We start from the raw sequence: 15,878 nt of genomic DNA, 5'->3' as shown, positions 1-15,878 counted from the left end.
TGCCTAGTGATCAAAAAACCAAAACATGAAACAGAAGCAATATTGTAACAAGTTCAGTAAAGAAGTTAGAAATGGTGCACATCAAAAAAATCTTAAAGGGACTTGCCTGGTGGTCCAGTGGCTAAGAATCCACATATCCATTGCAGGTGGCCATGGTTCGAACCCTCCTCAGCTAGATCCCACATATCTCGACTGCAGCCAGACCTGATGCAGCCAAATGAATAAATATATATATCTACTTTTTTATCTTAAAAAAAAAAAGATGTGTTAGAGGCCGTTTCATTTGTTTTTGTGCTACCTAAACACTTGATTTGTGAGTGTTTGTACAGATAGTCCCTTTTGTCTGTACTAAACAAAGTTATTCCAGAGCTTGTTTTAGGAAAGACTTTTTTTTCTTGCCTGAAATATAATCATTTGAGTTCATTAATGCAGGAGCAACTGACAATTAGCTGAGTTTAGAATATTAGAAAATGAGATTGTTGGAGACTTAACTACCTTTTATTCATCTCTGTGTGAGCAGTTGGTAGCTGCGTTCATGTCTTTTGTGGGAAATGCAAAGCAAGTGGTGCATTTTAATCTTGCTTTATAATAAGAAAATTGAACATGAGGATCCAGCCTGGGAATTATGTTTTCACAGGAGGCAGCCCTGGCTGAGCCGAGCAGCAGTGAGGGCTGGCTTTTAACAACGGAATCAACCTAAGTGAAATAAGCTGTTTTTACAGGCACACGTTTCCCCAGCATCATCTGGCCCAAATTGCCCAGCTCTCCGGTCCTCAGACGGGGCATTTCCCGAGTTGCTATGTCAGGGTCACCTCATGTGTGAGGGCCAGGCTTCCAGGAGGACCAATTAGCTAATGGATGTCTCATTTTAGACTAGACTAGATTACCCGCCACGGCCTCCGCCATGTCACTGCAATTACTTTTTTAGAAGTCACCAATGAAGCCAGGAGTATATAACCCACTAGTTTGAAAAACAAGGCAGATTCCAGGCTGATTGGCAGGATCAGACCTTTTCTTTCCGCTCTCAGGCTGTCTGGAAACTAGTGTGTGTAGCTTTGGGGCCTGAAGCCCTTATATCCATTGCAGGGAAAATGGAACACCAACAGGGTGAAGGTGATGTGCCAGATTGTCATCATGAAGCGCTGTTTTTAAATGTTTGACACACACATCATTCTGAGCTGTGCTCAGTATCGCACACAGAATTAGTTGCTTGTGGCATTCACGTGAGTTATAGCAACTTATCACTTTGCCAACAAAAGTCCATGTGGTCAAAGCTATAGTTTTTCCAGTAGGCATGTATGGATGTGAGAGTTGGACCATAAAGAAAGCTGAGCACTGAAGAATTGATGCATTTGAACTGTGGTGCTGGAGAAGACTCTTGAGAGCCCCTTGGACAGTGAGGAAATCAAACCAGTCAATCCTAAAGAAAATCAACCCTGAATATTCATTGGAAGGACTGATGCTGAAGTTGAAGCTCCAGTACTTTGGCCACCCAATGCGAAGAGCCGACTCACTGGAAAAGACCTGGATGCTGGGAAAGATTGAGGGCAGGAAGAGAAGGTAGGGACAGAAGAGGAGATGGTTGGATGGCATCACCGACGCAATGGACACGAATTTGCAGAAACTCTGAGAGATAGTGAAGGGCAGAGGTGCCTGGTGTGTTGCAGTCCATGGGGTCGCAGAGTCGACACAACTCAGTGACTGAACTACAGCAACAACAAATAGCAGCTGTAGCTGAGGGCAAGCATTTCAATGCTTTAAAAAATGCCAGAAGAAAAAGGCAGATATTTTGTGATATTAAGTTGCCTCATGAGAGACTAATGCTGCTCAGAGTGTCTCTCTCTAATTTGAGACTGTCAAGAGCTTCAGAGAAGAGAAAAATCTGTCTGGTGAGATGGGGTTTGTGACATCACTGTGGACATTGTGATTAATTCAGTATTCTCAGTTGCTAAATTCGACTTCCGGCCAAACCTGGTCTTTCTGAGATTTTTAGAAGACCATGTTAGTTATGTGATGAGTGTTTTATTTCGAGACACCAACCAACCATGGACAATTGCTCTTCCTGTGGTTTCCAAGATGCTCAGGCAAAGCAGCTAATTTTCGTTTCCATGCCAATAGTGGAGCAGCACTGATATGTTTTAGTAAATATTGGCCCCTTTAAGTATTACGACTGTGATGAGATGTATTTGGGGGCATTTAGTTAAATTATAGTTGTACTGTAGGCTTTAATTACAGTGAAACTCTTCTGTTCTCTGGATGTACACTCTCTGACCGGGAGACCTTTGTGTTTCTAAACTTCTGTCCCTTATTTGGTGGATTTCAATGATCAAAGGTGATTGGGTTACCTAATAACCCTGAGGTGGAAAGGGCTTCTGGAATTTAGGGGCTTGCTGAAGGTCCTTTAAATCCCAGCTTCTCTTCTACCTGCTAACTTATCCATCTCTTTTTTATGATCATATTATAGAAAATTTAGAAAATAAAGGAGAAAAAACTAGGGCTATAATTTTACATTTTTTTTCTATAGATATATCGAAAATACTTGTGTGTGTATGTGTGTGTATGTATTTAGGACTGTTTCAGTTTCGAGGGACAGAAACTTAGCTCTAACAAGCTTAAGCAAACAGGGGAGTTGATTGCACGGGCTGGGTGTCCCTGGGCCCAAGGACAGGGCTTGGCCAGGCCTGAGAAGTGTTGGAGGCCAGGGTCTTTCTCCTAGCTTTCCTGCCCTGTTTCTTCTCAACCTTCTTTCTGTCTTTATCTTTCTCGCTCTCATCCAGCCTCTTCCACATGGAGAAAAACATATCCACGGAAACGTCCCGAGTTTAATTCCCTTTTATTTTTTCTGAGTTTAATTTCTTAGTACTTCAGCCACCCAGATTGTTCAACCTGCTTCTGACGTGATTCCCAAGACCTAAGAATGGTTATTCCCAGGGTAACTGTGTGACAGAGGGAGGGGGTTTCCACCTGTTGGCCCCCAGATATGCATACATGTTCCCATTTCATTTGGTCGACCTTCACACTGCCCTCACCTAACTTAATCCCACCATCCCACATCCAGTCGAGGACCCATTCATTCCCCTTTGTTAATGGAGGTAGCCCCTCCCCCAGGGTCCCGAGTAGCTCCAGCCTCAGTGGTCACCACAGGGCTCTGTTCTCCAGGCCAGGTGCTCCAGGTGATACGTGTTCAGGTGTGAGCAGGTCTAGAAGAGGCTAGTCACCATCCATACCCCATGGTCCAAAATAATTTTAGACAATTGGTGTACAAGACTTTGGATTCCGCCCAGGGCAGCCACCACGTTGGGGCTTCTGTTTTCCTAGCCAGGTTGTACTGAGACTGATCTCCTACTTGCAGAAGTGAAGTTAAAAACAGGTTCTTCTTCTCAGCCTTAAGGCTTAACCTGGAGAGTAGATTCAGCAGGAACTATAAGGCTTGCAGTTATTTCGCTCATCCCAGGTAAGGGGCCCTCGCCCTGGGCAAAGTGGAGGGCAGGGCTTTTCCCCTGCAGGCCACACACAGGCAAGAGGTAGAGGAGGTTCTGGCAGCTGCTTGGCCCCTTTGCCTGGGGGTCTTCACATTGGAAAAGGCATGCAGGCACTGGAGTGTTTATCCCACCAGCTCAGGCTGCCCTGGAGAGAGCCATCTGTTTTAGGAGATTAATTAGTGTCATCCTGGCTTTTACCAAGAGTGACCAGGTATTTTGGGGGTCAGGCTCCCATGCAGTCTTTATGTTTCGTGCTAAAAGCCAGCCATACTGCTGTATTTTTAAAAAAAGCATTTGTGCCAAAACTTAAACTGTCGCAGTGTAAGCAAATTGCATTGGCCTGTTTTTAATTCAAGACTTGCAGGAACCAGCTGATTGGTGTGACAGTACGGTGACAAAGAAGAGAAAATCTCATTACAGGTGGCATTGCTGAGTGGACCCAGACTTCAGAAGGGAGTTATCCTAGGAAACCGTACCAGCTATTGCCTGCTTGCGCATGTGCCTGAGCGCGCACACACACACACACGCGCACACATTCGCTCCCATGGAAACCATGTGGATGAGTGTACAGTTCCTAGCAAACCCAGAGGACAGGCAAGCAAAAAAAAACTGTCAGCTAATTATAACACAGCGTACATTTAATTTTGGATTCTATAGTTTTCCTGTGACAACACATACAAGTTTTTCTCTATATTGTAGATTCTTCCAAGGGCCATTTTAATGATTACATGATATTCCATTGACTGTTTGTGTCCTAATTTGTTTGTAGAAGTGTTCAGGTCTTTCCTGTTTTTTTATAAATGGGTTTTGATGAGTATCATTGTGCAACGAGCTTTTCCCATAGCTGGACTTAACTTCTTTAGGATGTAAAAGAGGAACTAGAGAGTCAAAAGCATGAATACTTTTATGCTTGCCAGAAAGGTTGCACTAACATAATTTTCATTGCCAATCAATAGTGGATGAGAAAGTGAATTTCACTACCTTTGGTTATTTTCTGTAGAATCTTTTAAAAATTCATTAAAGATAAAAGATGTTTTAATTTAAATTGTATTTTATTATGTGAAGAATAATTTGGGTTATGATGGCGAATTTTTTAAGATTTTATTTTTAATTGGAGGATAATTGCTTTACAATATTGTGTTGCTTTTTGCCAGACGTCAGCATGAATCAATCATAAGTATACATGCGTCCCCTCCCTCTTGAACCTCCCTCCCACCTCCCACCCCATCTCATTCCTCTAGGTTGTCACAGAGCACCAAGTTGAACTCCCTGAGTCATACAGTTTCTTTTATGATATGTCTCTCTCAAAATCTTGGTGTTTACTATTATATAAACTCTTTCTATAATGAGAGCAGTTTTTCCTATTTTGCTTTAAATATTTCCCCCAAATTCCTTGTTATTGTTTGTTGTTGAGTCGCTAAGTTATGTCTGACTCTTTTGCAACCCCATGAACTGTAGCCCACCAGGCTTCTCTGTCCATGGGATTTCCCAGGCAAGAATACTGGAGTAGGTTGCCATTCCCTTCTCCAGGGGATCTTCCTGACCCAGGGATCGAACCCAAGTCTCCGTGTTGTAGGCGGATTCTTTACCACTGAGCCAGATTGCTTGCCTTTTAAAGTCTCGTAAGTGCGGGTCTGTGTGTTGGCATTCTACTTTAGTATGGAGTCTTGCAAGATAACCACGTTTCAGAAAGTAAAATATAACCAAGAGAAGGAACTCAAAGCTGAGCATACATACTCTCCCCGTCTGTTTCAGTGGAGGCTGGCCTTGGGCTATTCAGAGTCCCTCGTCCCTGACATGTTAGGTCATTAGCCCTTGTGTGGGAAGCACTGTTACTCAGATAGAACAAGGCAATCTGGTTCTAGTCCTAAACCAGCTGCTGTCCAGACACATGCCCTTGATGGGAACTTCATCTCGTCAACCTCGGTTTCTTTCTCTGTGACGTGGTGGATCTTAGAAGGATAACTTTTCAGGTAAGGGAGGAGCTGGTCTGTGGTTGTGCACACCCAAGAAGAATCATATTGACCACATCGATTCTTCTACCTCTCACTGCAGGTTTTTGGGAGTCCCAGCACTGTGACACTTCCTGAAACCTTGCTGTTTGTGTCAACATTGGATGGAAGTCTGCATGCCGTCAGCAAGAGGACAGGCTCCATCAAATGGACTTTAAAAGAAGGTAATTGGGATTTGGTCCTGGGGTGACATGGACGTTTGCTCATCTGCTTCTGAGGAAACATTCCAGAAAAAGAGAGAAACAGTTATACATGATTTTAATAAACTAAAAAAAGATAACAGAGTCAAAGAGAAGAGATGAAGTGCACACAAAGGGTATGTTTACAACTCAAATTGTGATTATCCACTCAGGGCATCAGTTGAGATAAGCTTTATCTTTTTTATTATTATTTTTTTGCAGTTATCTAGATTTCATGTATAAATGGCTCTAGGCTTTTCTATGAATAGTTCTGGCTGGTTGGTCTTTACGAAGTCATGCTACATTAATTTTTTTTTTTAAGTTCTAATGATTAGAATCTTGTAATCATAATTACAAGAAGCTATCTTCTCTAACCTCAAATTACTCATTTTGTTTTTATAGAGGCTGGAATAACTGAGGGCTGTAAGATTTGACATTCATCCAAGTCAGTCACTTTATTAGCTCTGTACATTGAGGGAAGTGGAAGGCAGAGGCTGTTTCTCATTTACTCTACCAAGCTTCCATTTTATGATCTTGTGTTTCTGGTGATGGTGGGCAGCATGGACTCCCTACAGCTGGGAAATCGTATTCAGTTCCCAAAGTAATCTTCCTGGATAAAAGCCAGGCAAATCCCAGGATTGGGGGCTTTCAGAGTCATCTTGTATTCCATCCTATCGTAATTCTCCTTTGGCCGTAGATTCAGGTCTGGCTGGTATGTTCTCTTTCATCCCTAATCCATGACTCATTATTCTCTTGAACACAGCAAATGTTTTCCCTTCATTAATAAAATGTTCCAAAATAGTGTTTTTAGTTGGAAAAATATTAGCCTATATCAGAAGGTCATACATCATCTGGTCCATTCAGCAGCAAACCTGGTTGCCATCCACAGATGCTGGCAGCTAGGTAACCACAGACTGCCCTGCCTCACCTGTCTGGGCCAGCTTGGATCAGCAAGGACTTTAAGTGATGGAAAGGACCAGGTCCCTCAGGTGCGAGAGCCCACAAGATGGGAGAGCCCAGTTTTGGCAGTACCTTACAGGCTCTCCGAATATTATCTGTGCTCTCATGTGTAAGCAGAGTTCTTTATATTTCAGAATGTCTGACTTTGTCCAGAGATGAAAATCAACAAGTCAGAAAAGGATTGAGATAAACATTTTTGCTTTAAATATGAGAGCTGTTCCCTCAGTTCCAGTATTCCCAGGCACAACATTTTTGCCCCCAAGCCACTTCATTCTTCTGCTTTGCTTTTCTGCTGCGTGTATTGTTTTAGAACAATCTCCAAGTCTTAATTTCTGCAAGTAGCCTTGCCTATAGCCAGCAAAACTGTGTCCTGCTTTGTTTGTTACTTAGCCAAACATAAGAAACAATCTGTTCTCTCCTGTAATTTAGAGCTGAAAGAAACTGCCTCCTTTTATTTGTTTGTTTAATTTTTAAAGATACTTTAAAAATAATTGTTTAGCTGCATCGGCTCTTAGCTGTGGCCGGTGGGGTCTTTTACGGTGGTGCACGGGCTTAGTTGCCCCGTGGCAGATGCGAGCTAGGTTTCCAGGGATGGAACCTGTGTCCCCTGCGTTGGCAGGCGGATTCTCAACCACTGGACCACCAGGGAGTCCCTTGTCTCCTTTTAAGTTTAACGCAAATTTAGAGAACTCTAAACTCTATCTGTGAAAGATACTGTATGGGGCACAAAGAGGAAAAAGACAGCCCCTACCCTCAAGGAGCCCACAGTCGGGAGGGAGACATGACAAGCACACAGAAGTTCAACAGGGAAGCAGCCTTGTAACCACCGCAGAGAGGTGCTAGGAAACCGTTCCAGCTGGGCCAGGAAAGGCTCCATGTGCGGAGCTGAGCCTTGGTGGATGCAACTGCAGTCGGGTGGAAGCCTGGCGGGGAACAAAGGCATCAGTCTGGGGTGTGAGGACAGGTCTGGTTTGGGAGGGGCTTAGCGATGGAGGTGGAGGGAGGCAGACAGGGGATGTTGAGGCCTGTGGCAGCTCTGAGGCATTTGTACTTGAGGGAACAGGAAGTTGGGAGCCATTCACACGCCTGAGCAGGTGAGTGACTCAACAGGTGCTACTGCTTCCAAATTAATTCAGCAGCAGTGTGTGCGACTAGAGACGGCAGGCTGACCTGAGGAAGGGGGGCAGGGAAAAGGGAAGAGGTGGGAAGGATGAGAGGCCTGCCAGAAATAGAATCGGGGAGCCCAGCAACTGGCTAGGTAGGCAGAGCAGGCAGAGTTAAAAGACACTTGTGGGCAGAATTAGAGAAAGTTGATTAAGACCTAGGAATTTCAAGTAATGAAATTCGGTTCAATTTAATTCAGTGAAATTTCAGTATGTTCTAAGTCTCATCGTTTTTCTGAGAATAAATTGGCTCATTTTAGCTAAATTGGGCCCTGGCTAGTATTGGTAGACCCCCCCACCCCCGCCGCCTCTTTTTTGGCTGGATAGCTGGTGGGATCTTAGGTCCCCAATCAAGGAGTGAACCCATTCCCTCTGCAGAGGAAGCATGGAGTCTTAACCACTGGACCACCAGGGAGTTCCTTCTCTCTGTATATTTTTATACAAAGATTAAAGATGGTAACATATAGAGACCCTGAACTTTTAATTTAATTTTAATCTTGCAGTTATAACTAAAGATTTCAAAACCATTAATATGTAAGTGAAAGGAGAATGGAAAAATTAAAAAAAAAACCTGAAGATCATGGCATCTGGTCCCACCTCATCATGGCAAATAGAAGGGGAAAACATGGAAGCTTACAGATTTTCTTTTCTTGGGCTCTAAAATCACTGCAGATGGTGACTGTAGCCATGAAATTTAAAGGTGCTTGCTCCTGGGAAGGAAAGCTATGACAGACCTAGACAGAGTATTAAAAAGCAAGTGACATCACTTTGCTGACAAAATTCCATGTAGTCAAAGCGATGGTTTTTCCAGTAGTCATGTATGGATGTGAGAGTTGGACCATAAAGAAGGCTGAGCACTGAAGAATTGATGCTTTCGAATTGTGGTGTTGGAGAAGACGCTTGAGAGTCCCTTGGACGGCAAGGAGATCAAGCCAGTCACTTCTAAAGGAAATCAGCCCTGAATATGCACTGAAAGGACTGAAGCTGAAGCTCCAGTACATTGGCCACCTGATGCTAAGAGCCAACTCTTTGGTTTTCCAACCCTGATGCTGGGAAAGATGGAAGGCAAAAGGAGAAGGGAGCAGCAGAGGATGAGATGGTTAGATAGCTTTACTGACTCAATGGATGTGACCTTGAGCAAACTCTGGGAGACAGTGGAAAACAACAGCAACAATACATAAGTAGATGTATAAATGTATCCAGCTGCTCTTCTAGACCCTGAAAATACAGCAGAATCCTTGCCTGCATGGAGCTTTCATTCTATGGGGCAATCAGATAAGGAGATAAGGTACATAGTGGCGATAAGCGCTGTGCAGGCTACTGCACCGGTCCAGGCAGGGGAGGGTGCGGGCGTGGGCCTGAGTGGCCGTGGCGAGTCAGATTGAAATGGGAAAACTTGCTGATGCAGACAGACACCTCCAAGTCATCAAGCTGGGGTTCTGCAGAGCACTGACCTATGACTCCATTTTGTGGTTTCCTAACTGTTTACTTTTTTCAGGGACTGAGAAACTGGGAGTGGTTTTTTTTTAAATTTCTATCCACAGAATGGTTTTGGCAGGTGCTTTTGTTCTTCAACCAAACATGTGTTGCTGTTCCCAGAAATGGAGATTTCTCACATCACAGCAGCGAACTCCACTTAGTACAGAAAACAAGTTCTGTTTGTTTTCGGAAACAGACTTGAGTCCTGGCGTTTTCCCATAGGTGTGATCCCAGTAAGCTGTGATTTTGTAACTGCAGCAGCACTGCTGTCTGTCTCTGAAATTTCACCACTGATCATGACTGAGTGTGTTTCATTTCTGCACTCCCATCCCAGACATAAACGGAGAACATCGCTGTCATGTTCTGGGTTAGATTCGTTTCACTAAAGCTTGCCTTGGCCTGGTGGGATTAAAAGACTCTCTTTGTTATTGCCATGACTGGTGAGTCTGATACTCAGATCTTCATCAAACTGCAGAAGGTTCTGTAGCAACCCCCACTCCCATTCCCTTCCATCTCCTTTCCTGCAATAATAGGTCCAGAGGACTAGGTCTAATTTAGAACCATATCTTAAAAAAAAAAAATTACTTATTTGGCTGCTCGGGGTCTTAGTTGTGGCACACAGCATCTTTTAGTTTCCGCATTAGAACTCTTAGTTCCAGCGCGTGGGATCTGGTCCCCTGACCAGGGATCGAACCCAGGCCCCCTACACTGGGAGTGTGGAGTCTTAGCCACGGGACCACCAGGGAAGTCCTTAGAACCATTCTTTACTAACTATAGCAATATGCTACCCTTGTAGCCAGAGAGGTCCAAACTCCTGAGATGCTCCCTAAATGGTTAATATTGGAGATTTCTTATGAGGGAAGGATTAAAAACAAAATTAGTTATTTGAGGCCTGAAGAACATCTTCTCCTGTGAATTTCCAGCCCTGTGCCTCTGTTCATAGTTCCTACCGGTGCTGACAGTTATGGGCCACCCAGGCTAGAAAAGAGCAGTGCTCTGCCCCTTGGTCACCCAGTCCAGCCACGTGGACTCACGGAGGGTATCCCAAACCTGAGCCCTCCTCCTGGTCCCCCTTGCCAGTGTCTTAGCCCAGCTCTCAACATGCACTTCCTGGATCCATGCAGCAGCTTGCTGACCACCATCCCCGCTGCTCGCCTCACCCTCCCCATCACCCAGCACACGGCCGGCCTCTGAAACGACTGCACAGACCACACTGCACCCCTACTGAGAGGCGTTCTCCATCACGGTGCTACTCCGAGCGTGGTCTGCCCACCCATGTTCCTCGCCCATGAGGAGAGAAGTACAAAAGGGAGCGGAAGCCTCATTCCTGGGGGGTTGGACTTTTCAACAGTTGGCCCTTCCCCACAGTCAGCTGGAGAAGCGCTGGGCCCCAGGGTGAGGTCTAGCCCCTGATCACACCTGTCACCCGCCTCTCCAGCCTCAGCTGCTTGTTGCCATCAGCTCTCGGAGACACGGGGCCTTTGCTTACAGCCTCTCCCCACCAGCAGCCTGCAGTGTTGCCCAAGCCCCCTTCCATCCATTAAGACCCCTTCAGAGCTCACCTCCTGGGCTCCTGCTGCAGGGTGAGCCCTTCCCTCATCAGGCTCCAGAGGCAGCTCGCTGGAGCCTCTGTACCGGCACCTCCTGCTTCCTGGGGACTTTTGGCTCTGTTTGTCCTTCCAGTGGATTTCTAACTCCTTGAAGGAGGGGGTCTCAGTAAATTTCTAAGACACCCAGTGCCAGCTTGAGCCCCAGGGAGAAGCGGGCGAGGCGGGCTTTGCCTCCCCAGGATCCGTCATCATGGAAGTTTCCAGTTCCAGTTTCTGATCTTGAGCTGCACGTGGCTTTTCATGACTTTCTGCAGTTGGTTTTCTCTCCTGTTCTTCAGACAGGGTTCGTGTTCCCCTGGAGTGTCAGCGAGCCACCGTCAGAGGCTTGAGAGAAAACTGTGTGTGACACTCAAGAGAAGGGAGGTCGGGAAAGGGGGCGATGTTTCGTTAGTAGTTCTAATCTATTTTCTCTTAAGGAATTTTCTAGGCTTAAGCTACGCCATCACTGTCTTTCCCTAATTGCCGAAGCACAGAAAAGTGTTTATTTGTTCTCCATTGTTTTGAAGGACTAAAAACTAAGTTTCTGAGAGGGGCTGTGAGAGAGGCCTTTCTGCTTTTGAGTTTCTGCTTTTGAGTCTCTTGAAAAAGTATTTTCTTTTTTTGAGTGTTTTGCTTTTTATCAAGAGAGTCTAAACACACACAGACAAAGAGATGATGATCTAATGAACACTCTTGTACCCATCACTCAGCTTCAGTGAGCACCAGCTGGTACACAGCCTCGTGTATCTGTGCCTACACTCACGTCCCTCCCACATGCCTGGGGTTTGCCTTGGAGCAATATGTCTCATGTCATGGAAGGGCTCTTGGAAATAGTGGTCATGGGACGTCCCTGGTGGTCCAGTGGTTAAGACTCAGTGTTTCCTTTGCAGGGGACTCAGATTCAATCCTTGGTTGAGAAACTAAGATCCCACATGCTATGCAGCATGGCCAAAAAAAAAAAAAAAGCTATCATCACACACAGTAGCATAGATTTCAGCTCCAGCAGGCATTCTCTGCAGTGTTGCTTGGTGTGTTTCAGAATATAGTTGTGAATATTGAAGCTCAGGATAAAAGGCCAGTTTTGGCTGTGACTTAGTTACCATCCTTTTACTTACCTTTGGGTGAACACTCTGATTGCTCCAGAATTGAACTCTGTGAAGTTAATGACATCCTGAGAGGTACTGGGGCAGAGTCCCAAGCATTAAATTGCCTTGTCCTCCTTCACAATTGATTATAGCTTGAATTCCTTCATGGTTGGTTGTAGCATGCAGGGTGTGTTTTTCGGCCTGAGTTACTTGTGCCAGGGCAAGGATGAGTGAGACCTTAGCATTCGACAGCCTTTGGTACCATGGCTGGTTTTTCAGATTATATTGGTATTTCTACAGGATTCTCTTCATCAAACTTGACATTTGGTGACTTGCAGAGATTGTCGTTGTTTGGTTGCTAAGTCATATCTGACTCTTTTGTGACCCTGTGGACTGTAGCCCACCAGGCTCCTCTGTCCATGGGATTCTGCAGACAAGAATATGGGGGAGGGCTGCCATTCCCTTCTCCAGGGGATCTTCCTGACCCAGGGTTCGAACCTGCTCTGGCAGGTGGGCTCTTTACTGCTGAGCCACCAGGGGAGCCCCTTGTAGAGATCACCCTGGAAGAAAGCTTATGGCACCCTCCCCCTAGCTCTGATAAAATTTGGAATTTCACTGTGGATTTTAAGAGCTTCTGAGCAGAGATCTATTTTAAAATGCTCTTGTCATGAAAGCTGAGCTTTGAGGAAACTTTGAGACTTGCTGCCCTACAACTTGGACCTGACAACTTTCATGGGAGTTTAGGGCACAGATTACCCAAGTTCCTTCACTCTGGAGGAAGGAAATGAGCCGCCGTTGGGGAGAAGGAGTCCCTAATTGGTTCACTTGAGTGCATGGACCATATTGAGGAGACTTAAGTTTTGAGTTAAGGTGGGGGAGTGGTGAATGACCTTGTTTCTACCAATAATTTTTATTGAAAAAAAAAAAAGGGGTATTAGGCCCTTAAGCATTTTCTTGAGGAAATGGCAGCTTTTTGCATGCAGACTAACCAAGCTAGCTTCACTGTCAGTTGGGATTAAAATCTCCGTGTCCTCTTAAACTCATTCCATTTCTTCACTTCATTTTTCTGATTGGGACTAAGTCCTGTTGATGTTTCTTTTCCGTCCTGTTCGGTTCTGACCACCCCTCTTTTTTCCCACCCCACCCCCAAACTGTCTCAGACTGTCTTACTGGGGTTATGGCATTGCCTTCCTCACTACCCATTGGTTTTTTCTTTGTTTTCTTCTTGCTGTTGCACCACGTGACATATGAAATCTTAGTTCCCCAATCAGGGATCGAAGCCCCTCACCTCTGCCCTGGAAACGCAGAGCCCTAACTACTCGACCACCAGGGACATCCCCCTCGCTACCCTCCCTTTGTGCTTCCTCCTTCTCTCTCACATCCCCTTTTGTCCCCTGGTGCCTGCCTGTCTTCACCTGCCTTCAGAGTCTTGTACCACGTTTCTCTTCTCAAAAGGCTGCTTCCTCCTTGGTGCCCACCGCACCGCATCCCAAGGTTTTCACCCCTTTCTTCTCCACAGTCTCTCCACCTACCGTCCACCCTTTCTCGTTTTGCTCCCAGAAGGAAGGAGGCTCTCAAAGACTGGGTATATGGGGAGGCTTCCAGGGAGCATAGAGCAGCTGGGACTTCACCTGTGGTCTTTCAGTCCTTAAATCCCTTTCAAGAGGGCCAACCCAGGACATTTCTGGTCACTGCTAGAGGTGCACTGAGAAGGGTCTGGTTTGCAGAGTTTCTAGCCAACAAGACATCTTACTTGCACCTGGAGAGGTCTTCCAGTCAGAGAGGAGGCTGGTTTGTGTCTTTTAATATTCACTTATTTATTTGGCTGCATCAGGCCTTAGTTGCAGCATGGGGGATCTCTCTTGCATCAGATGTGGGATACCTGCTGCTGCTGTTGTAGTACACGGACTCTAGTTGCAGCATGCAGGCCCTCTAGTTGTGGCTCGAGGGCTTAGTTGCCTCGCAGCATGTGGGATCTTAGTTCCTTGACCAGGGATCGAGCCCACATCCGTGGCATTGCAAGGCGGACTCTTAACCAGTGGACCACCAGGGAGGTCCTGAGGCTGTTTTTCGTCTTTGATATTTATTCGGCTGCATCTGGTCTTAGTTGCTGCACGCGGGATCTCTGTTGGGTCACATGGGATCCTTCCTTTCGGCGCCTGGACTCTCTAGCTGTGACTCTCGGGCTCCAGAGTGTGTGGGCTCGTAGTTGCTCTGAGTTGTGCGGGAACCTTAGTCCCAACCTGGAATCAAACCCAAATCCCCTGCATTGCAAGGCAGATTCTTAACCACTGGACCACTGGGGAAGCCCTGGGGCTGGTTTTAAATGCGGGCTCTGTCAGGGGCAGGGGGGAGGTGGTGCTTTGGAAAGACAGGTGAGGAGGAGCAGGGCAGTAAACCTTGCACCCACCTACATTCCACCGGAGAAGCAATGTGTTCCAGAAATATCGGCGTTCATCTAGGGACGGGGAAGGAACCCACAGGGCTCCTCGAGCTCCAGTCAGATGGGCAGCCTGTTCTTGCAGCCTCTGTAATCAAAGCGATCTGATTTCTTCCCACGTGAGAGTGAGTCGGCCCAGAGTCACCTGCAGAGAGAGGCCATCTGCCCCAAACTCTGGTCTGAAGCAATTAACTCAAATGGTGACCGACTTCATCGGAGAGATTTTTCTGTGTTAAGGGAAGCCTGAAATGGTGCTGACAGGGTCCTTCATGCTCCTCCCCTGGGCTTCTCTTCTCTCCTCCAGCCCTGGGACATTATAGGATCAGGCTGTCAAGATTCACGCTGCAGCTGAGGGTGGGCAGGAAGAACAGGTCTTTCTTTGCAGACCCTCCCTGCCACATCCTACCCCATCCCCCTCACCCTTCCACCCACCTCCCAGAAAGATATTCCTTAAATAGCTCTTTTTTTTTTTTAGCTTCTCTTAAATTTTTTTTTTCATTCTAGAAAAACTTCAACATATGCAAAAGTAAAGAGAATAGTATGAAAGCCTCAGATATCCAGCTTCAGTGACGACTCACACATGACAGTCTTCTTCCCCATCTCCATCATTGGGAAGCAAACACCGTATCATTTTTTTCCCGTAAATTAAAATAATTTTTAAGTGTGAGTGAACAAACACAGCTACACCTGGGCAGCTCTTTTTTGCTTTTATCAAATAGGTTTCTGTGTGGAAAAGCCCTTCTCATTAAGATAAACTTATCTGAGTGACTGCATTCCATGTGCAATATTGGATATCTTAAATTATCGACTTTTCTTTACATTCTACAGACAGCTTTACCTGCTGAGTAGGAGGCGAGCAAAGACTTGGGCAGCAGTTACCCTGGAGTGCACGTTGTGATTACTCCTTGAACTGTCATAAGCCCCAGGCACTTTCCCATGTGTATTTCTCAAGAAACAAAATAGATGGTCCCTGCCCTACAAAGTGCTTAAAATTCAATCCAGCCCCCAGATCTTTGAGAACCAGAGAGGCCACATGCAATTAAGAACCTGTTGCCTGAGAAATGTGCTAAGGGCCAAGTGCAGTGGGCGCTCCATTTCTGATTTCCTGGAGAAAGGGGCATTTGAAGGCCGGGCAGAGGTAGACAGAGTTGGGGCAAGTGATGGTGACCTCAGAGACAGACAGGAAAGCAAGGGCTGAGTTCTGGGAAGAGTTGTGATGGAGAAGAATTAGGCCCAGGTTTTGCAGAGCCTTGAATGCTTAAGGCCTGTGGTTCCCCCATGTGCTGAGTGGCCCTGGGCACACAGTCAGCTCTCAGGGCATGGTAGTTAAAGTTTTAGACTTTTAAGAGAAACACAGCAGCCCTCCACAAGTGTTGAGCCCTAGTAGCTTCAGCGTTAGACTGCACTGCTTTCCTTTGCCCAGCTGAGTTGGGGGCCTTTGCTGTGATGCATTTCAATTGCCACTTGAGGGAATTACCTGGCAGTCCAA

The 15,878-nt window shown here is 45.9% G+C and overlaps 1 protein-coding gene across 1 annotated transcript in view; it reads left to right on the top strand.

Annotated features, from left to right (window-relative positions):
• ERN1 (endoplasmic reticulum to nucleus signaling 1) overlaps nt 1-15,878 on the top strand; it is an 83,548-nt gene that overhangs the window by 23,970 nt on the left and 43,700 nt on the right. The window contains exon 2 of the mRNA XM_027974337.2: nt 5,538-5,658. Coding sequence (XP_027830138.1) covers nt 5,538-5,658 — 121 coding nt within the window. The remainder of the gene's footprint in view (nt 1-5,537; nt 5,659-15,878) is intronic.

Source organism: Ovis aries, chromosome 11, assembly GCF_016772045.2.
Source record: "Ovis aries strain OAR_USU_Benz2616 breed Rambouillet chromosome 11, ARS-UI_Ramb_v3.0, whole genome shotgun sequence".
In the NCBI taxonomy this organism is placed as follows: Eukaryota; Metazoa; Chordata; class Mammalia; order Artiodactyla; family Bovidae; genus Ovis; species Ovis aries.
Note: the sequence above shows the minus strand (reverse complement) of the source record. Positions and strands in the feature narration are given on the sequence as shown.